Source organism: Trifolium pratense, linkage group LG3 (assembly GCF_020283565.1).
Source record: "Trifolium pratense cultivar HEN17-A07 linkage group LG3, ARS_RC_1.1, whole genome shotgun sequence".
Lineage (NCBI taxonomy): Eukaryota > Viridiplantae > Streptophyta > Magnoliopsida > Fabales > Fabaceae > Trifolium > Trifolium pratense.
The window spans coordinates 52,739,241-52,761,671 of record NC_060061.1 but is presented as its reverse complement, the minus strand read 5'-3'; the positions used below and the strand labels follow the sequence as shown (position 1 = coordinate 52,761,671).

Below are 22,431 nucleotides of genomic sequence, written 5' to 3'. Positions count from 1 at the left end.
TCCACTCCTCTCGGTTAACCAAGGTTTCAATACAATCTATATACACTTTTTACTGAGTAATCAGCATTTGCACTAAACCTCCATAGGATATCATCCTTTTCATGAAGGCGAAGCAGATGGATTGTTAAAATCTGACACATCCCGAGGTGCAAAAACCTCACGAATTAAATCTTCTATCCATCTTTCTTGATTTCCATCAGTAAAATATTTTGTGTTATTTATATAAGGCTTAACTTGATTGTTTCCTATGCATATGTAAACAGATTCAATTAAATATCTTCATGTTGCCGCTCACAAAAGAATTAACACCATAGAATTAACCTTTAAAATTCAATTCAACCTTTAAAATTCAAGCACACCATAGAATTAACCTCATCTGCTAGAATCAAGGAATGTGTGTACTTCATCGTTTGGGCTTATATTGATAGGGAGGACCGCGGTTCGATCCCCGCAAATGCGATCAAAGGGGGCTGGAACCAGTTGATGACAAAACTGACCCACGAACCAGATTAAACTAGTGGTGAAAAAAAAAAACAAAGTTGCTGATGAGAGTGATGGCAAAAAATTTCTGTTTAGGCTCCCTACATTTCTCCCAGCCCCTCAAAATTCCGTTTTTACCCTTAAACTCAGTTTGGAAATTACTTTCCGAATTTATTTTTATTCCGAATTTATTTTTATTTTTTTATTATATATTTTTTTTTCGAATTTATTTTTGGTTTAGAATGTAGTTTCCGAACCAATTTTATGTAGGCACAGTTCGGAATTTAGTTTCCGAATCACGAAAAATCTGACCAATATGTTTTGCTAAATAACAACAACCTTTCTGGACATATTCTTGCTGGTCTGGCAAGTGTCACTCCATTCTCTACATTCAACGTGCCATTAGCAAATCAACAAGGGCAGGTTGATGACAATTCTCCTATTACATCACAAACTACCAAAAAAATAGTGATAATGGTTTCAATGCCATTGAAATAGCATCTATCCTGCTTCAGCCATTGTTTCGGTTCTTATAGCCCTTATTGTTCTGTTTTTCATCACGCGAAAGTGGAAGCCGAGTGACAAAGACATGAAAGGGTATGACAAATGGCTTTGATTTTGCAGCAAAGGCAAATCATAGGAAGAACTGTGCCATGTGAAATAGTGATGTTAACTGTGATGGAGTGCCTCACGGTGCAGGTGCGGCCTTTTTAGTAGGCCTCTCTTGTAATTTAGGAGTTTGCTCGATTACTCATGCTGAATTATGGGCTTTTCTCCAAAGCCTTCGGCTACCTATCTCTCAAGGGTTTACTAATATTTGGATGGAATCGGATTCATTGACGGCCATTAATCTTATTCAACGAGGTTTCCCTATTACCCATCCTTGCAATGGGATTGATTATAGGATAAAAAAACGTGCAGGTTAAGTGACAAAAATGAAGTCCACTCATACTCTTTGTGAAGCGAATCACGTGGCAGGTTTCTTGGAGAATATTGGTTTTAATCATGTTGTTTTGACTAATACTTTTTATTGTGATATGTCAGGTGTGAGTTAAAGTCTCACATTGGATGAAACAATTTATATTGAGCAACATATAAGTATCTTAGTCCAATGTGATGATCTAACTAGTGAGGCTCTCCTCATGGCCTAATTTGACTTGATGGAGGGAGAGTGAGAGATTCCTAGTAAGGCTAGGGATTGTATTTCCCTAGGCCTTGTGGGAGGAAGAACTACTGCTAAAAAGTCAATTTCCGGGAATCAACCTTGGGGACAAGGCTGAAATTCAAAGCGGGGGTAATTTCAGGATACCACAAGAACCTAAGTCAAAAGAGGAGGATGTATCAGTGGAAGTGTGGTGTGTGAGAGGCTTAAAGAGGAGAACTTATGAAAAATGCTTATAACAATTTTCATAAATTTTTTCCAGCTTATTATTATAAGTTCTCTGATATAGCTTATGAAAACAGCTCGTAACATGTATAAAAACATCCACAGAATCGAAATATCCAAAGAATTGTCCATTCCACTGTTTGTAGAAAAGCATCCACAGTCAATAATGATCAACACCATAAATGACAGAAAACAGAAAAAGAAAGCCAAAACTCAATTGTCAATTAATAGAGTACATACACGTTGCTTTGATTAAAAAGTAGATGAGTTCTACTCAAGGAAATAATTTATTATTGGGAGATTCAAGCACACCATTGAAGGAATGAAGAAACAAAGTGCATCTTCTTTTGAGCTGCAGCATGGAGAATTTGAATCTGTTCAATTGGACACAGGAAACTATCAACATTGAGCATGATACAAATAACATAACAAGCTAATTTTGGTCTTGTGATCTTAAATTTTCAGTCCTGACTAAACAATATTGGTAACTTCATTTATAACAGAGATAACTGAAGTTAGCAAGTATAAGACATCGATAAACATGCACGATTAAAATGAAAAAAATTATAATCAATCTCATTAATACAAAAACGATACATAACTAAACCAGAAATACAAAATATAGCCACTTTCATTCAACCATTATATGCAGATGGATGTTACATATACACAATCAAATAAAATATAGTAACTTTTTTATGAAGAAAAATATTATAAGGGAAGACTGAAGCATTCTATTGTAAGAAGGATGAGTACCTTGATATTTCAGACATTGGATATAGTAGGAATAGGGTACAACTCATAGTCATGAAATCTCGATCCTACTTTCCGACGAATGAGTACTAGAGGAATATGCTTGATTATCCAATGACATTCTCCACCTTTTCTTGGATCAATGCTATCAACCAATTCAAGTGGCATATCAGCAAATCCAAGGAATTGAAGATTTTCCAGGTGCTTAAAGTCTTGTGGAACCACCTTCAATTGAGGATTGTTGTTCAATCTGAAATGATCAAGACCAAGTAAAGCTCCTTTCTCAATAGTGATAGAACTTAGTTTATTCAATCTAGTGAGATCAAGTTCTTTCAGCTTAGGAAACCCTCCAACTTGAAAATGCAAACTTTCACCAGAAAATGCATCATCCCACAAATTCAACCTCAACAAATTCGGCAAATTCTTCAAAGAGTCTAGTGGATCATGTTCAAAGTTAGATAAGCCAAGCCTTAACTTCACAAGATATTTGAGTTTTGGAATCCAAGTAGGCAACTTTGTTAGTTTACATTTCAAGTTGAGGACTTTAAGATTAGGCGGTGGAGTTGACACGAAATCCAAGTCAAGGATTTCCTCTTCAGCTATAACAGTAATATTTAGAGATTCAAGATGTTTCATCTCTTGTATTGTAGCACATAATGCATTTCCATATTCTCGCCGCACATGCCTTATGCCTAACTTCCTTAACTGCCTCAACTTTTTCAGTTCTTCGATAAGGTCTATTCCACCGTGATCCGCTTCCAAAAAGTAAAGTTTTTGTAAAGATGTCAAGCACCCGATACCCTCTTGCATTTGCACACCAGTAGTGAAGTTCAACATAGAATAATCACCTTCATATTTTCTATAATAAACAGGAAGAAGCCTTAGCTTGGTGAGGTTGTTTATCTCTATTGGTAACTCATGCACTTGAGTTTGCCTTAAATCCAAAGTTTCTAAGTTCAGTAGCTTACCGATGGATCTAGGAAGAACTTTAACTTTTGTATGACTCAGGTTCAAGTACCTTAAATGGAAAAGGTTCCCTAAGTTATTAGGAACAAAATTCAACATAGATTTCTCAAAATCAAGTACTTTCAAAAGCTTGAACTTGGCAAATGCTCGGCTAATGCAATGTTCATTTAGTTCTCCGCTGTCAAAAACAAAAATCGCCCGAAGTCCCGAGTTATTAGAGCTTTTCAACACATTGTTTGCATTACCTGCTATCGAGAAGCGCCTAGTTATTCTAACTGTGACCTGTTCATCATCTTCATGTATTAAATGGCAAAAGTTTAAGTTTTTCATTTTTCTAATGATCACTTCGCGCAATAAATCATGGACTTGACAAGTTTTCACTTTCCCATCAAAACCAACTTTGGAAACTTGAACCAAACTTCTATTTATCAACTGTGTCATGTGATCTTCAGCAATTTCCTCCAACAGCCTTTTCTCCTCATCCTTAACAAACCCCTCAGCCATCCATTGCCGAGTAATTCTTTTGCGATTGATGATGTAGTCCTCAGGATATATACCAAAATACAACATGCATGATTTCAAATGATTAGGAAGATCATCATAACTAAGAGATAAAATCTTTATTAAACTTGTTAAATGTGCATTGCGATCTAACTCCATACTCAAGTTTTTACACACCTTTTCCCACTCAAAAATGGTTTTCGGTTTTGTCGACAAAAGACCAGCAATAGCCACAATTGCCAGTGGTAGCCCTCCACATTTTTGAACAATTTCAACAGACAACTCCTCGAGTTCTGTTGGACACTGCTTTCCCGGCCTAGATCTAAACGCCTTGTTGCAGAAAAGTTCCCATGATTTCTCAGGAGACAAAGGTTGTAGCTTATGAACATGAACAAGAAAAGATTTCTTAAAATATTCACCTACATGCATCATTCTAGTAGTCACAATGATTCTACTTCCTTTGTTATTACTAATTAAAGCATGTTGAATCTCATCAGAAAAATTTTCTTTCCAAACATCATCGAAAAACACTAAGTACCTCTTTGATTCAAGGTATTGTCTCACTTGAGCAATCAATGTCTTGTCATCCATCGTCTGAAGACCCTTCGGTATAGGCTCATTGCAGTCCTTGCAAAACTTCTTCACCATATCAATCAACAACTCCCTCACAGTATACGATTGAGAAACCGTGATAAAACATCGACAATCAAAGTGCTTTTTCACAACCTTGTTATTAAAAACATGGTTAGAAAGAGTTGTTTTTCCAAGTCCTCCCATACCAACCACAGAAACCAACATAACCTCATTAGTTCCTTCCACCAAACAACTCACCAATTCATCTCTTGGCAACTCAAATCCCACAACTTGCGCCTCTTCGATGAAAAGTGACGCCATTCGAGGATCACTAAAACTTCCATTTTGACTAACCCCTTTAGAGCTTCCTGATCCATTATTTTCAGGCTTAAACTCATATCTCAAACTTCTTTCTTTGATTTCATTAATAGATAACTTGATATCTTTCATCTCAGAACCAATCCTATGTCTTTGCTTCATGGTTTTGATCATTTGAGCTACCTTTTTGAGTGAAGCTACACATCCAGAATCATTGATCCTTTGTCCCAAATACATGACATATTCATCAATCACATCTTCAATCCTAAAAGATGCTTCTCTAAGCTGCTTCACCCAAGCTTTGACACCTTCATTAGCTCCTCCTCCTCCACCATCATCAGCTGCTCTTGTGTCTGCATCCTTGAGACAAGCTTGGATGCTTTCAAGTTCAACTTTGATGTCATTGAAATCTTTGTTTACTCCTGCAAGTAAGGTTCCTTCTCTTATTGCAAGATTGTAGAGTTGATCCAAAACAAATGACACTGTAGTTTCTGCCATTTTCAATGATCCTCTTGCAAGGAAGTTCAAGTGTTTTGTAGATGCTTAACTTTGTTTAAACGCTAGATTTGATTCTTGGAAAGAATTTTGACTAAAGTAATGATTGATAAAGTTGGGTCGGTTTATACAGATAACTGATTTTTTTTTATTTTTTATTGTTGTGTGGGTAGAATTGCAATTATATCAATTTTGATGGCTCCATTTTAATGTTTTTTATTGGTAAATTCTAATATGGACGACTTCATTAAGTGGTCCATGGTGGACCAATCACGAATAACATTATAATGAATACGAATTTTACAAAATTCACCGTTGAATTGAAAGTTTAGATCATATAGATCATCCATAGAAAATTTAGAAAAATTGAAAACCATTTGACATGTTATTGAGACACATCAAGATTAACGGTTTATTAAATAACTTAAATCTTAATGGATCTCAATAACACATCAAATATTTTCAAATTAAAAAATTTATGGATGATCTATACGATATAAATTTTCAATCCAATTGTAAATTTTATAAAATTAATATTCGATAGATTACTTGTCCAGAGTGAACCATTTGTGAATGTGATCCGGTGTAACCTTAGCCGTTTTTTTTTTAACCCACTTGGGGTTGGTCGAGTGGTGTTGTCTTGGGCCCTTGGAGTATGCTCCTCTCAAGATCTCAGGTTCGATTCCCACTGGTGCCAATTTCGGTGGGCTAAGTCCATACAGAGCAAAAAAACTCTGGCTTTAAATGGGGCCCCCGCAAGTGGGCGGTGGGATTGATCCCCTTCAATTAGTCGGTCCTAAGACCGGATACCAAGTTTTAAAAAAAAAAAAAACCTTAACCGTTTTTTATATACTACTATAAACAGAACAAGTGGATGTGTATGGCACTTAATTCAGACCCCACTTATATACAGCTGTCTGACAATAATGCTATTATTTGTTTAATCCAAGTGGTCTCTTCTCTTCATTCATTGTCTTCTCTTCATTGCTAGGAATTTATATTTATATCATGCTAAATAGTGAAAAATAGAAAGAAAAAAAAACAAAAGTTTTAAATAAAAATTATAATATTAAGATTATATTGTGATTTTTATTTCATTAACCATATTGCTTTGAAGTCACTATTTAACATTTTCTTTGTAATAATACTATCATAATCAACTATATTCAACCCGTATTTTGGAATATAAACTTCTTAAAAGGCTAAACAGATAAGTTGGCCTCCAGGACTTATGACTTTGAAGTATGTTTTTTTTTAGTTTTTAGAGTTTTTCTTTTGTCACCCTAATCAATTTTTCGCGCGCCCTATGAATTTATCAGATACCCTCGTCCGCTATTTAGGTAGCGGATATCCCCAAAAACATCATATATTTATAACGTCCGCTACTTAAATCACGGAAGGGTAAAATAATAAAGGTATAGGGAGCACGATAAACTATTAGGATGACAAAAGGATATCTTTATTTTAAGTTCTCAAGTTTGAATCCTCCTAGTGTCATATGGTGTGTTTGATCAATCCATATAGAGTAAAGTTTTTCAATGGATCCTCACTAGTGTATAACAGGATTAGTGTAGTCGAATAACAATTTTTTTTTAAGAAAAAACTCAATATCTGCCTTAAGAATCGACTAGTTCGATAGGATCAATCCCATCATCCATTTGCGGGGGCCGTTTAAAGTCAGAAGTTTTTAGTTTTTATTCTGTATGAACTAATCCACTAAAATTGACACAATCGAACTTGAAACTTTAAGAGGAGAACACTAACACTGTATTTGGTTCCAGAGAAAGAGGAAGGAAAGAAACTAAGGGAAGGGAAAGAGGATGAATAGAGGAATCTTGCTTGTTTGGAACAAATGAAAAAGGAGAAGGAAAGAAAGATTTTGGTAGGCCCTATACCAAAATGGTTTCCCCCCATAATTGGACGGAAAGGAACAGTGAACCATTCCGTTTGGAATCTTTGTCAGAGAGGAAAGAAGGTTTAATTTTCATGGGTCCCACAGGTGAAAACCTTTCCATCCACATTTGGAAAGAAAACAAGAAGTGGAGATGTAATATTGTAAAAAGACAATACAACCCTTGCTTTCGAGATACTAATATACAACTATACATTTATTTAAACGACGTCGCAATACTCTTGTTTTATTTTTCAATTAACTGCTTCAATCTTATATTTATTTTACGTATTTTTTGTTTTTGTTTTCACCCTCTAGTTTTTAGGGGAAAGGGATCCTAGTAGTCCAGAGTTCGGGGCAAGTTTTGGCATCAAATAGTTTCAGTACCCTTCCAAATACATATTTTACGCACTTCTCTGTAGCAATACTAACATGATTTTTTTTTTACATTAATGCAGTTTTTTGTTTTGTTTTAGCTTATTAAATACTTGCCAAAAAAAATACTTGATTAATAACAAAATTCAATTAATAAATAAATCAATATTTAAATAATAAATAACTTAATAATATTTAACAATATTATATAAATATATACATATATTAATACTCATTTCTACATTAATATATTAATTTTGTCTGAGGATAGTTATGTCAATTACTACAAAACAATCATCTCACTTTCTACTCACATTCTTTTCTCTCACTTTATTTTCTTTCACTTTCCTTTCTCATCCCAACAAAGCCTTAAGTTAAATATTTTTTCTCAATACTTGCCATTAAAGTAAATAGCACATGCGCAGGTACAAAACAATTGCAACTTTATTATTGGCAAAATTACACTACAGGTCCTTTATCTTATTTTTTTTGTAATACTTTGGTTCTTTATCTTTTTTTTGTAACACTTTGGTCCTTTATCTTTTATTTGTAACACTTTAGTCCTTTATTTTTTTTTATTTGTAACACTTTAGTCCCTTTTTTGTAACAGTTTAGTCCTTTATCTTTTTCTATTTGTAACATTGTGGTCCTTTATTTTTTATAAATAAATAAGACAAAGACCAAAGTGTTACAAAAAAAAAAAGATAAAGGACCAAATTGTTACAAAAAAAAGATAAAGGACCAAAGTGTTACAAAAAAATAAGATAAAGGATCTGTAGTGTAATTTTGCCTTTATTATTTAGTTTTTTTTTATAATATTATTTTTTGAATAAGTCAAAATGAGATATATATTAAACAAAAATCTTCTCAGCACAAGACGTGTCAAGAGAGAATGAGTAAGGTTACACTAGAGTCAAAATACAAGAACCAAAAGAAACTATACAAGACCCAAACAAAGCATAGGACTAGACCACCAACTATGGCAGTTCAAAGCTAAAATACTACTCATCGCTTTTCAACCACCTGTAAGAAAAAGTCTTGATCTTGTCCAACATATGATGTAATGAGTTTGTCGAGCCTATGAATAATCTGTAGTTTCTTTCGGTCCATACAATCCACACACAAGCAAATCATATGAGTTTCATGAAGGGACGTCGAGCTCGAAGACCACCTGCTGAAGTAGTAAACTGAACAAAATGATCTGAAGGAGTCTGAGCACTCACCAATGAAGATTCAATCCAAGAGCTGACAAGAGACCAAAGGGCACCAAAAGTGCTGCAAGAAAAGAACAAGTGCTGAGCCGACTCTACCTCGCCACAGCCAGAAACACAATGATGGGCCAACAATATAATATTATTATTTAGTTTTATAGAAACTCTTTAATGAGACAACAATATAGTATAATAATTACCTATTTCAAAATTTAAAATATTTTAAAACAACTAAGTTTGGTCTAGTGGTGAGAGATTTGAGTAGTATGTTATAAGTCATGTGTTCGATTCCCAGTTCATTGTAAACAAAAAAAATTAAAATATTTTATAAATAAGTAATATCTTCTTTTTTATAGAAGAGTAGTTATGTAATTTACTATCTTTTTCTTTTCTTTCATTTTCTATTCACTTTCAGTCATACCAAACAACTAAAAAATCATCTTCCTTTCCACTCAAACTAAGCCTAAGTTCAAGCCAACACTGCAAATCGAACCCAAGTGGGTTTGTGGGATAACAAATCTTAAATAAAAAAAAAAAATCTTAAAGCCATTCCTTGACACAGTGTCTTCACTTCATAGGTGTTTGTGTGAACTTGGAAGAACAATAACTAAACTAAATCGGTTATCTTTCAATTTGATTTTTCGGTTTAATCGGTTTTTCTTATTAGTATGTAACTTTATATTCCCGCGTACAGCAGCTCTTGGAAAAAATTGGTGAAGAAATGGATTACACAAACTGCTGCTGCTATGGTGACCTTCGATTCTCTCTTTCTTCACTCACTACTATATAATATTATTAATTCTTCACAATTTCATATTAATTCTAACACCGACACGATACCAACACTTATATTACACTGAAAATTATGTCATTTTCTTAAATTATTATTGGTGTCAAGTTGTGTCCAGTGTCCGTGCTTCATAAGGACGGGAACAATTCTTTAATATAATTGTAGATCACAATGAGGCATAAATATGGAGATGAGGCGTCTCAACTACGTTGGACACCTCTCCTCCTAATAACCTAAATCAACAGTTTAAAGTAAAATATTATTAAAAATTGCAATAGATGACAAACATCTTGGGGGGATTAGACCAAAACCTAAGGAGGAAATAAATACAAACAACTGCCTCGTTAAAAACCTTCTCAGGGAAAAAGAGTTCAGTGCAACAAAGAAAAATAGCTTAATGAAATATGAAAGAAGTTAATACACATATATGTAGAAAAGCATCCAAACCACAAATGACAGAAAACAGAAAAAGAAAGCCTAAACAAATTGACATTTAATAGAGTTCAAAGTGCATCTTCTTGTCAGCTGCATCATGAAGAATTTGAATCTGTTTACATGGACACAAGAAACTGTCGAAATTGTGCAGATAAATAATCTTGTTACATGATTAACGAAAGAGCTGATTAAAGTTAGCAAGTATCAGATATCAGTATATAATACAAACACCAGTACATAACAAAATAAAAATATCATCATACACAATAATATAGCAACTTTCAGAAATGCAAAAATATTAAAAGTTTCATTCAACTGTTATATGCAGATAGATATTACATTTACACCATCAACTTGAACTTTTCTTAGGATAGTTGTGCATGCATTAAAGCATAAATTTACTTGAAATAAAATATATGCAAACATTCATGTAACAGGAAGATTGAAGAATTAAATGAAAATTTGAAAAAGGTACTTTGGTTAGAGTGGCACTTTAATTTCAAACATTCACAAGAGAAGCATAACATTCATCGTTAGGGGAAAGAGTACCTTGATATTCAGATATTGATTGTGTAGGAATGCGGCGCAAAGTATACTCATGAAATTTTGGTCCAAAATTCTGACGAATTTGTACAAGGGGAATATGATTGATAATCCAATGGTATCGGCCATCTTTCTCTGGATCAATGCTATCAACTAAGTCATCTGGCATCTCAGCAAATCCAAGGAATTGAAGGTCTTTCAAGGTTTGGACCTTCAATTGAGGGTTGTTTTTAAATCTGAAGTGTTCAAGACCAGGTAAAGCTTCTTTGTCTATAGATATATAACTGAGTTTATTCAATCTAGTGAGATCAATTTCCTTCAGCTTTGGAAACCCTCCAACTTTAAAATGCAAATAATCACCAGCAAATGCATCATCCCACAAATTCAACCTCAACAAATATGGCAAACTCTTCAAAGAGTCCAGTGGATCATGTTCAAAGTTAGATAAGCCGAGTCTTAGCTTCACAAGATAGTTGAGATTTGGAATCCATTTAGGCAAATTTGTCAATTTACCTTTCAAGTTGAGAACTCTAAGATTAGGTGGAGGAGTTGATAAAAAATCCAAGTCAAGGGTTTCGTCCTTATCTTTAGCACCAATGTTTAGAGATTCAAGGTGCTTCATCTTTTGTATTGCAGCACATAGAGCATTTGCATGTCCTTGCCGCACACGCTTTATGCCTAACTTCCTTAATTGTATCAACTTTTCGAGCTCTCGGATAAGGTCTACTCCACCATGATCAGCTGCTTCCAAAAAGTAAAGCTTTTGTAATGATATCAACCTTCCAATACATTTTTGCATTTTCAATCCATCTGTAAAGTTCAACATAGAATACCGCCCTTCATATTTTCTGTAATAAACTGGAAGAAGCCTTAGCTTTGTGAGCTTTCTTTTGGTAACTTGTGCACTTTAGTTTGCCTTAGATCCAAGGTTTCTAAGTTGACTAGCATACCAATGGATTTTGGTAGAACTGTAACTTTTGTATGACTCAGGTTCAAGTACCTTAGGTGGAAAAGATTCCCCAAATTATCAGGAATAGAATTCAACCTAGAATTCTCGAAATCAAGTACTTTCAAAAGCTTGAACTTGGAAGATAATCCATCCATGACATGTTTAGGAAATTCACCTTTGTCAAAAACAAAAATAGCACGAATTCCTTCATTTCTATTGTTTCTCAAAGCATTGTTGGAGACAGCTGCTATAGAAAAGCGTCTAGTTATTCCAACAGTGACTTGTTCATCATCTTTACGAATTAAATGACAAAAACTTAAATCTTCCATTTTTTTAATGATCACTTCATGCAACATATCATGGACTTGACAACTTTTGGCTTTCCCATCAAAGCCAATTCTGGAAACATTAACCAAACTTCTTTGTATCAACTCTGTCAGGTACTCTTCTGCAACATCCTCCAAAGTTCTTCTCTTCTCAAACCTAACAAACCCTTCAGCCATCCATTGTCGGGTAATTCTCTTCCGGTTGATGGTGTAATCCTCAGGATATATACCAAAAATATAGCATGCATGATTTCAAATGGCAAGGCAAATCATCATAACTAAGAGATAAAATTCTTCTTAGATTAAATAAATGTGCATTTGATTGTAACTCCATTCTCAAATTTTTTGTCACCTTTTCCTACTCGATGGTTTTTGTTTTTGTTGACAAAAGACCCCCGATGGCCACAATTGCTAATGGTAGCCCTTCACATTTTTTAACAATTTCATTGGACATTTTCACAAGATCTTTTGGACACTGATTTTCAGGGTGAGATCTAAATGCCTTCTTGCGAAACAGTTCGCGTGCTTTCTCTTTAGGCAAAAATTGTAGCTCGTGAATATGAACAGTAAAAGATTTCTTAAAATATTCAGCTACAGGCATCATTCTAGTGGTCACAATGATTCTACTTCCTTTGTTATTATTAATTAAGGCATGCTCAATATCATCAGAAAAATTTCTTAGAATTTCTTTACCATATTAATCAACAACTCCCTCACAGTATAAGATTGAGAAATCGTGATAAAGAGTCTATAGTCGAAGTGTTCTTCCACACGCTCGTTATGAAAAACATGGTTAGAAAGAGTTGTTTTTCCGAGTCCTCCCATGCCAACCACAGAAACCAACACGAGCTCCTTGGTTCCCTCCACCAAACGACGCACCAAATCTTTTGTTGGTTTCTCAAACCCCACAATTTGAGTCGCTTCAATGAAAAGAGAAGCCATTCGAGGGTCACCATCATTTTCATTTTGAGTAGCCCCTCTATAGCTTCCTGGTCCATTTTCAGCCTTAAAGTCATACCTTAATCTTCTTTCATTGATTTTAACAAGTGATGACTTGATGTCTTGAATAGCAGAAGCTATTTGATCTCTTTGGTTCACAGTTTTGAACTTTTGAGCTACCTTTTTGATTAAGGCTACGCTTCCAGAATTCTTGACCTTTTTAGATAAATACTCGACATACTCATCAATGACATCTTCTATGCGAAAAGATGTTTCTCTTAGCTGGTCAACCCAAGCTTTGACTCCCTCCCTTGTGTCTGCATCCTTGAGGAAAGCTTTGATGCTCTGAAGTTCATGTTTGATATCTTCAAAGCCTTTCTGTATCTCTTTCAGCAAAGCTACTTCTTCTACAGCAAGTTTGTAGATTTCTTCTACAGCAACTTTGTAGAATTGCTGTAAAACATACAACACTACAGTTTCTGCCATTTCAATTCACTTTTGGAAAGACTTTTTACTACACAAGAAACTACTTTTTATTCAGAACAAAGTTTTTTTTTAACAAAACAAATATAGAAGAAACTATAGAAAGTTTTTTTTTTTGGATATGGGCTACAATATGCAAAGGTTTGAGTCCCAAATCTGTTTGGGCTCCACGAGTTGATTGTGGAGACAATAATTTTAATTGATGATTTCTCTCCCGACCCCCTCCTTTTTTTATACCCCCAAAAAATCTCATTTTGCCCCTTGCGGTTTGAAATTTTTTTCCCAACAAACTTCGGTTTTTACGAACCGAAGTTTTTAAACATGGAAAAAAAATTCGGTTTATATAAACCAAAATAAGATAAATTTACCCCTAAAAAGAAGAAAGATTTATGTGAAAATTAGAGCTACTTATGGTAAATTTAGCATATCTCTCTGAATATAAGTCGTATGCTAATGATTTTTAATCTAAGCTAAAGAAGATAAAAGTTACTACAAGATTGACACCGGAATTGTTAAATTTCATTAAGTATAGTATGAGAAAATCTACCTACAAGTTTGAGAAACGTTTCTGCAAAGTGTTGTAGAGATACATGTGGTAAATTTATCATAGCTCTCTGAATATAAGTCGTATGCTAATGATTTTTAATCTAGTGTAAAGAAAACAAAATTTACTACAAGATTCACACCCGAATTGTTAGATTTCATTAAGTATAGTATGCGAAAATCTACCTATAAGTTTGAGAAATGTTTCTGCAAAATGTTGTAGCGATACCTGTGGTAAATTTATCATAGCTCTCTGAATATAAGTCGTATGCTAATTAATGTTAATCTACTGTAAAGAAGACAAAATTTACTACAGTATTGACACCGGAATTGTTAAATTTCATTAAGTATAGTATGAGAAAATCTACCTACAAGTTTGAGAAAAGTTTCTTCTCTATTTCTGTACCAGTACTCATTATTTGGTCAAACTGAACCAATTGGATAGTTAACCCTGAAAACAAAAATTATATTTGTATTCTTGACACCCTAAGATTTCCAACGAGTGGCCGTTTACTCAAATCGGACATTGTTTAATATTTCAAATAAATTGTGGAAGTTGAGGATCTTATGCAGAATTTATGCAGGAAATGTGGAAAAAAATTTGGAACACAATATTTCGGTTTATATTAACCAAAATTTTTTAGCATGACAAAAAAATTCAATTCGTATAAACCGCAGTACCGCCAAGGGCAAAAACGAAAATTCAGAGGTAGAAAAAAAATGCGAAAGGTCGGGAGAGAAATAATCATTTTAATTTGGTTTTATAATCTGCCCTTAGAATAAGTTAGTGAGTAAGACAAAGACAATTAACTTCAATTCTATACACACTTTCTTTTATATAAATAAATATACATACAATGTGAAAATAATGAATATAGTCTTGGTCTTCGGGATATTATTATTATTATTAGTAGTTACTATTATTAGAGGATGATATTTGAACAACCCAAAAGCCAAAATGAACAACACAGGGTACTTTATTTCAGACTTCTACACGATTAGAGACCTCTCATTTTTAAAAATAAATGGAAAAGACAATTACTAAAGTTTTAGTGTATAAATATTCAAATAATGTCAATAATTCTTAAAAAAAACATACATTTATTTTATTGATTTACTTCAAAATTATAAAAATTGATATCTCCATTTCTTTTGAAAAATGGAAAGGATTCATACTCCTTATACACACCTTTCATTATATGCACGCAGCCCGAGATACAATAAAAAATCAAAAAAATCGACTAACTAATATCAATATACCGGCCGTTCAATTTAGTTGTTCACATAACATTATTATTATTAAAAAAATAATAAAAGGTCTTTTTTTTATAATAATAAAAGGTATTCGAGATTTTGTTTTTTGTTGGTCAAGTAGCCTAATGGTTGGAAATTTCACTTTAAGGTGAATAAGTGGATGACCGGAGTTCGAACCTCAGCTCTCTGCATATATAATGTAATGTCCCTCCCAACTGAACTAAGCTCACGGGACGGTCTTCAGGATATTGTTATTGATTTGCTCTAATTATCTGTGACAACAAAAAAACATGTTTATTTAATTTTTTGTCCATGAATCTAGAATGGTTATTCTATTTTCAATATTTTTATCATATTAGCTTTTGCAAGCAAGTTCATGTGCCTTGTGTTGGTGCTTAGCTTTTATGTACCTTAGTTTTGATTAGTGGGAAAACTTTGGACTAATTAATGATTAGTTTAGTCTACAAGAAACTAATTTTCTATTGTTGTGTGGGAACAAATACAGATGTTTTCAAAATCGTCTGCTGCTCTATTTTAATTTGTTTTGAGAATCATTCACACTTACTCTCTTTCAACATATACTGCAAGCAGAATAATAGGTAGTAGGTAATTAGGAATCATTCACACTTACTCTCTTTCAACATATCCAAGCTATTGGCTCAAGTGGTTAATGAGCTTCACCAAATGACGGATTTCGGGAGAACCTAGCTGGTTCGATTCCTGGATGGAACAATTTCTTGGTTAGACTTTACTTACCTCGCGGCCGAACTCTGAACTACAAGGGCATCTTTCCCTTGGAACCAGAGAGTTATAAAAAAAAAAAAGAATAAGTGAGTGTAGTAGGTAGTTAGGAATTTTTTTTGGTTGTAAAATGAAGCTGAGAATCGAACCCACATATTACCAAAATCTCTTACTACTAGATTCAAACCTAGGCAATATTGCACTTTTTTTTTTTGACAGAATAATATTGCACATATTAAAACAACTAAAAGTAATAATTTTTTTATTGAAAAACAATTATTTATTAAAAAATTATTTAATATAAAATGCACAAGTTTCAAACAAACTTACTATTTTGAACTTTTTAACATGTACAAATTTGCACATGATAGAAAAATTCTTATTTCATCTGTGCAATAATTTGCTAGTACTAGTTTATATTTAATTTAGTTTTAAAAAGATACAGGATTATATTCGCAATCCACATAGTTCTCATATTATCGATAAGAGAAATGCTATCTGAACATCAAAATTTTGATTTCATTCAACTAATTAATCTCTCACAATTAGTATTATATCTGTAGTAGTTAGTTGTAATCACTGTTGTCTTAGCTTCTTATTATTTGGTACTCAACTATAGACTAATAATATGCATATAAGTTTTTGGATTAGAATGGAATAGACACCACAAGATATTAAGTGGCAACTATCAAGCACAGACACTCCTCAAATTAGGCGTGCCCTGCTGTCAGACACGCGTCGGTGTCGGCCACTGACACGATACCAACACTTATGTTTACACTGAAAATTATGTCATTTTTTCAAATTATTATCGGTGTCATCGTGTTTGTGTCGTGTCCGGTGTCCGTGGTTCATAGAGTGGCGATGACTCTTTGGTATAATTGTAGATCACAAATTCACAATGAGGCGCAAATGATGGAAAGGAGGCGTCTCAACTACGTTGACACGTCTCCTCCTAACCACCTAAAGCAACACTTCAAAGTAAAATATTATTAAAAATTGCAACTGAGAACAAACATCTTGGGGGGATTAGACCAAAACCCAAGAGGAAATAAATACAAACAACTGCCTCGTTAAAAACCTTCTCAGGGAAAAAGAGTGCAGTGCATACAAAGAAAAATAGCATAATGAAATATGAAAGAAGTTAATACACATATATGTAGAAAAGCATCCACACCACAAATGACAGAAAACAGAAAAAGAAAGCCAAAACAAATTGATAATTAATAGAGTTCAAAGTGCATCTTGTTGTGAGCTGCATCAGGGAGATTTTGAATCTGTTCACATGGACACAAGAAACTGTCAAACTTGAGAATGGTACAAATAATATAACAGGCTAATATGTCTTGTGACCTTAATTTTCCAAAGCTAAATAAAATTTTATTAATGCAAACATCAGACATAACAAAATCAGAAATGCAAAAATATAGCCACTTTCATTAAGCCATTTTCTGCAGAAGGATACATATACACAATCAACTTAAATATTATAATTTTTTTATCAATACAATAGGAAAAGTATCAACAACATAGTTGTGCATGCATTACAGCATAATATTACTTGAAATCAAGAAAGATACAAACATTCATCTTAAGGGAAAACTAAAGCATGAAATGCAAATCACAATTGAAAACATATGTACTTTGGTTAGAGTGGCAATGTAATTTATTAACAAGAAAAGCATTACATTGTTAGAGGAAAAGAGTACCTTGATGTTTCAGGCATCATGTTGATTTTTGTACGAATGCGTCGCAACCTATAGTCATGAAATTGAGATCCAACATTCTCACGAATTTGTACAAGGGGAATATGATTGATAATCCCATGGCATGGTCCATCTACCTCTATGCTATCAACTAATTCAGCTGGCATCTCGGCAAATCCAAGAAATTGAAGGTTTTTCAAGTTTTGGAGGTCTTGGGGTAATACCTTCAATTGAGGGTTGTTTTTAAATCTGAAGTGTTGAAGACCAAGTAAAGCTCCTTTGTCTATAGATATAGAACTGAGTTTATTCAATCTAGTGAGATCAATTTCCTTCAGCTTTGGAAATCCTCCAACTTGAAAATGCAAACTATCACTGGCAAATGCATCATCCCACAAATTCAGCCTCAACAATTCAGGCAACTTCTTCAAAGAGTCTAGTGGATCATGTTCAAAGTTAGATAGGCCGAGTCTTAACTTCACAAGACAGTTGAGATTTGGAATCCAATTAGGCAAATTTGTCAATTTACCTTTCAAGTTGAGAACTCTAAGATTAGGTGGAGGAGTTGATAAAAAATTCAAGTCAAGGGTTTCGTCCTTATCTTTAGCACCAATGTTTAGAGATTCAAGGTGCTTCATCTTTTGTATTGCAGCACATAGAGCATTTGCATGTCCTTGCAGCACACGCTTTATGCCTAACTTCCTTAATTGTATCAAGTTTTCGAGCTCTCGGATAAGGTCTACTCCACCATGATCAGCTGCTTCCAAAAAGTAAAGCTTTTGTAATGATATCAAGCTTCCAATACCTTTTTGCATTTTCAATCCATCTGTAAAGTTCAACATAGAATACTGCCCTTCATATTTTCTATAATAAACTGGAAGAAGCCTTAGTTTTGTGAGCTTGTTTATCTCTTTTGGTAACTCGTGCACTTTAGTTTGCCTTAGATCCAAGGTTTCTAAGTTTACCAGCTTACCGATGGATCTTGGTAGAACTGTAACTTTTGTATGACTCAGGTTCAAGTACCTTAGGTGGAAAAGATTCTCCAAGTTATCAGGAATAGAATTCAACAAAGAGTTCTCGAAATCAAGTACTTTCAAAAGCTTGAACTCTTTAGACAATCCATCCATGAAATCATTCGGCAATTCACCTTTGTCAAAAATGAAAATAGCACGAATTCCTTTGTTAGTAGTGTTTATCAAGTCATTGTTGGAGACAGCTGCTATAGAAAAGCGTCTAGTTATTCCAACAGTGACTTGTTCGTTATCTTTATGAATTAAATGACAAAAACTTAAATCTTCCATTTTTTTAATGATCACTTCACGCAACACATCATGGACTTGACAACTTTTGACTTTCCCATCAAAGCCAAGTCTGGAAACATTAACCAAACTTCTTTGTATCAGCTCTGTCAGGTACTCTTCCGCAACATCCTCCAAAGTTTTTCGCTCCTCATACCTAACAAACCCTTCAGCCATCCATTGTCGGGTAAGTCTCTTCCGGTTGATGGTGTAGTCCTCAGGATATATACCAAAATATAGCATGCATGATTTCAAATGGTAAGGCAAATCATCATAACTAAGAGATAAAATCTTGTCTAGATTAAGATTTAACTCTATTCCGAGATTTTGACTCACCTTTCTCCACTCAATTGTGGTTCTAGGTTTTGTTGACAAAAGACCTCCAATGACCAAAATTGCCAGTGGTAGCCCTCCACATTTTTGAACAATTTCGTTGGACAACTCCTCAAATTCTGTTGGACACTGCCCTCTAAATGCCTTGTTGTAAAACAGTTCCTGTGCTTTGTTTTCAGGCAAAGTTTCCAGCTCAAGAATAACATCATGAAAAGATTTCTTAAAAGATTTTGCTACATTCATTATTCTAGTGGTCACAACGATTCTACTTCCCTTATTATTATTAATTAAGGCATGTTCAATATCATGAGAAAATATATCTTTCCAAACATCATCAAATAAAACCAAGTACCTTTTCAACTGAAGGTATTGTCTCACTTGTTTAATCAGTGTTTGTTTATCCATTTCCTGCAGATCCTCTGGAATAGTCTTTTTGTTGTCCTTACAGAACTTCTTTACCATTTCAATCAACAACTCCTTCACAGTATAAGATTGAGAAACTGTGATAAAGAGTCTGTAATCGAAGTGTTTTTTCACACGCTGGTTATGAAAAACATGGTTAGAAAGAGTTGTTTTTCCGAGTCCTCCCATGCCAACCACAGAAACCAACACGAGCTCCTTGGTTCCCTCCACCAAACAACGCACCAAATCTTCTGTTGGTTTCTCAAACCCGACAATTTGAGTCGCTTCAATGAAAAGAGAAGCCATTCGAGGGTCACCATCATTTTCATTTCGAGTAGCCCCTCTAGAGCTTGATCCATTTTCAGCTTTGAAGTCATACCTCAATCTTCTTCGATTGATTTCAACAAGGGATGACTTGATGCCATTAATAACAGAAGCAATTTGAATTCTTTTCTTGGTTTTGAACTGTTTCGATTTCTTTTTTGTTATGATCGGGCTTCCAGAATTTTCGACCTTTTTTGCCAAATACATGACATACTCATCAATCACATCTTCTATGCGAAAAGATGTTTCTCTGAGTTGCTTCACCCACGTTTTGACTCCTTCATTGGATCCTCCATCATCAGCAGCTCTTGTGTCTGCATCCTTGAGGAAAGCTCGGATGCTTTCAAGTTCAAGTTGGATCTCTTGAAAGCCTTCATGTAGCTTTATCAGCAACTTTGCTTTTGCAACTATTAGTTTGTAGCTTTCTTGTGCAACAAGTTTGAAGAGTTTCTCTAAAACAAACACCACTACAATTTCTGCCATTTCAATTCACTCTTGGAAAGTCATTTTACTACACAAGAAACTACTCTTTTTTTTTGGTCAGAACTTTTTATTTAGAACAAAGTTGATTGTGTGACATACAATTATTTTGATTTGATTTTATAAACTTCCTTTAGAACAAGTTGGTGAGTAAGACAATTAGTAACTTTAATTATATATTGTCCCTCCGTCCTAAATTATAAGAGAAAAATACTGTATTTATTTTTTAAAGAATTGTTTTCACTTATTCTAATGAAATTAAATGCTACTTGTTTTAAATTCTCTCTCTTTCTCTCATCATTTTTCAATAAACAATAATCAATAAAATTTGGGGCTTAGCCCCTCTTTGCAATAAAAAAAAAAATCAATAAAACTTATTTTAAAAGGAAAAAAAATACTTTAAATTATAATGTTTTTATTTATTTATATTTTTTCTCTTATAATTTGAAATCGAGCAAATAATCCATTTTGAAAGTCTTTGTCTTCTCCAAAGAATATTAAGAAGTGGGTGAGTATATGATTTAGTTAAAAAAAAAAGTTGGTAAGACAATAACGAAAAGACTTGCTTAGTCTTCGGGATATTAATATTGTTATATTTGCAACAACTGTATTTTTATGTGGGAAGTTAATTTTGTTTCAACAACTTTGAAGATTTAAGTTTGGCTTAATTAATAAAATGGTTCCTTAAAAATATTTTTGGTTTCATATTGGTCCCTTAAAGAAAAAAAGGTCTAAATAGGTCCCTTAAAGAAAAAAGGTCTGAATAGGTCCCTTAAAGACATATCCGTTAATCAGTTTGGTCACCAAACTGATTAACGGATATGTCTTTAAATGACCTATTCAGACTTTTTTTTCTTTAAGGGACCTATTTGGACCTTTTTTTCTTTAAGGGACCAATCTGAAACAAAAAATGTCTTTAAGGGACCATTTTATTAATTAAGCCTTTAAGTTTATATAAGAAACTGCTTTTATTGTTGTGTGGGGACAAATACAACTATCTCAATTTTTTAATATCTTACCAATATATATATGGTCATGTAAATTAGTGTCTCATGGACACTACTGATTAAGAAAAATTATAATTTTTTTTTCAGGGGGAGAGGAAAATGTTAGTTGTCAGTGATCGAATCCCTAACCTTTTTCTTAACTCCTTTATATCCCAACTTTTTACTATTGAACTATACATGCGAAGAGATAGACACTTAAATCTCACACTTATAGAAAATACACGATTTGATGAATAAAATCTCTCAAAAGATACAATTTAATTGTGGAGACATACAATTATTATTATTATTTTTAGTCTACTGGAGACATACAATTATTTTAAGTTGATTTTATAAAATAACCTTCTTTTTTTTTTGTTCCAGAAAAGTCTTGGTCTTGGAAATATTATTAGTTAGCTCTAATTAATTATATTATTAGTGCCAACTTGCCGATCAGTGATGCTGAAAAATATATATATTTTGTAGTGGGCTTAAAATTAGTCTAATAATATATAGGCATTGAAAACACTTGGTTAGTTAAGTTAATATCAGTACATTGAAAACATAGACACTTATTATATGATATTTTAGTTTTGTTAATGTGCATAAGAGTTCGGGCTAACTCAACCATACAAAATCAATTTGTAAGGTGAGGATTACCCTCACTTATAAACATATAGTCAGGCCATCTCGAAACTGATGTGAGACACTGATAAATTAGAAGAAATGGAGTCAGTTCATTTAGACTAGCTATAGGTACCTGTTGGTGTAAGCCCTAGAGGCCAATTATTTATAATTGCATAATAAATGTATTGAATAATTTACTTATTAAATAAAGGCTTTTCTTTATTATGTTTATGTGTTAAATAATAATAGAGTCCCTAGAATAGTAAGTTCATTGTATGGAACGTTAAGTATGACTTAATCGTGAGATTCCATTAAATATAAGAAC

The 22,431-nt window shown here is 33.5% G+C and overlaps 4 protein-coding genes across 4 annotated transcripts; all 4 read right to left on the bottom strand.

The window, feature by feature from the left end:
* Positions 1-1,980: 1,980 nt before the first annotated feature.
* Positions 1,981-5,652, bottom strand: LOC123914047 (disease resistance protein RPM1-like). Its single transcript, XM_045965021.1, has 2 exons — positions 2,624-5,652; positions 1,981-2,241 (listed from the first exon to the last, which is right to left on the bottom strand). The coding sequence occupies exon 1, from the start codon at positions 5,474-5,476 to the stop codon at positions 2,633-2,635; it is 2,844 nt and encodes a 947-aa protein (XP_045820977.1). The 5' UTR covers positions 5,477-5,652; the 3' UTR covers positions 1,981-2,241; positions 2,624-2,632.
* A 4,331-nt stretch (positions 5,653-9,983) lies between these two features.
* Positions 9,984-12,986, bottom strand: LOC123914062 (probable disease resistance protein RF45). The gene is made up of 2 exons (XM_045965037.1): positions 10,725-12,986; positions 9,984-10,287 (listed from the first exon to the last, which is right to left on the bottom strand). Exons 1-2 carry the CDS (start codon positions 11,542-11,544, stop codon positions 10,271-10,273), a joined length of 837 nt encoding a protein of 278 aa, XP_045820993.1. The 5' UTR covers positions 11,545-12,986; the 3' UTR covers positions 9,984-10,270.
* On the bottom strand, positions 12,672-13,630 carry LOC123914063 (putative disease resistance protein At1g50180). The gene has a single exon (XM_045965038.1). The coding sequence runs from the start codon at positions 13,416-13,418 to the stop codon at positions 12,672-12,674; it is 747 nt and encodes a 248-aa protein (XP_045820994.1). The 5' UTR covers positions 13,419-13,630.
* Positions 13,631-16,928: 3,298 nt separating this feature from the next.
* LOC123914046 (disease resistance protein RPM1-like) lies at positions 16,929-20,633 on the bottom strand. Its single transcript, XM_045965019.1, has 2 exons — positions 17,663-20,633; positions 16,929-17,230 (listed from the first exon to the last, which is right to left on the bottom strand). Exons 1-2 carry the CDS (start codon positions 20,494-20,496, stop codon positions 17,098-17,100), a joined length of 2,967 nt encoding a protein of 988 aa, XP_045820975.1. The 5' UTR covers positions 20,497-20,633; the 3' UTR covers positions 16,929-17,097.
* Positions 20,634-22,431: the final 1,798 nt, after the last annotated feature.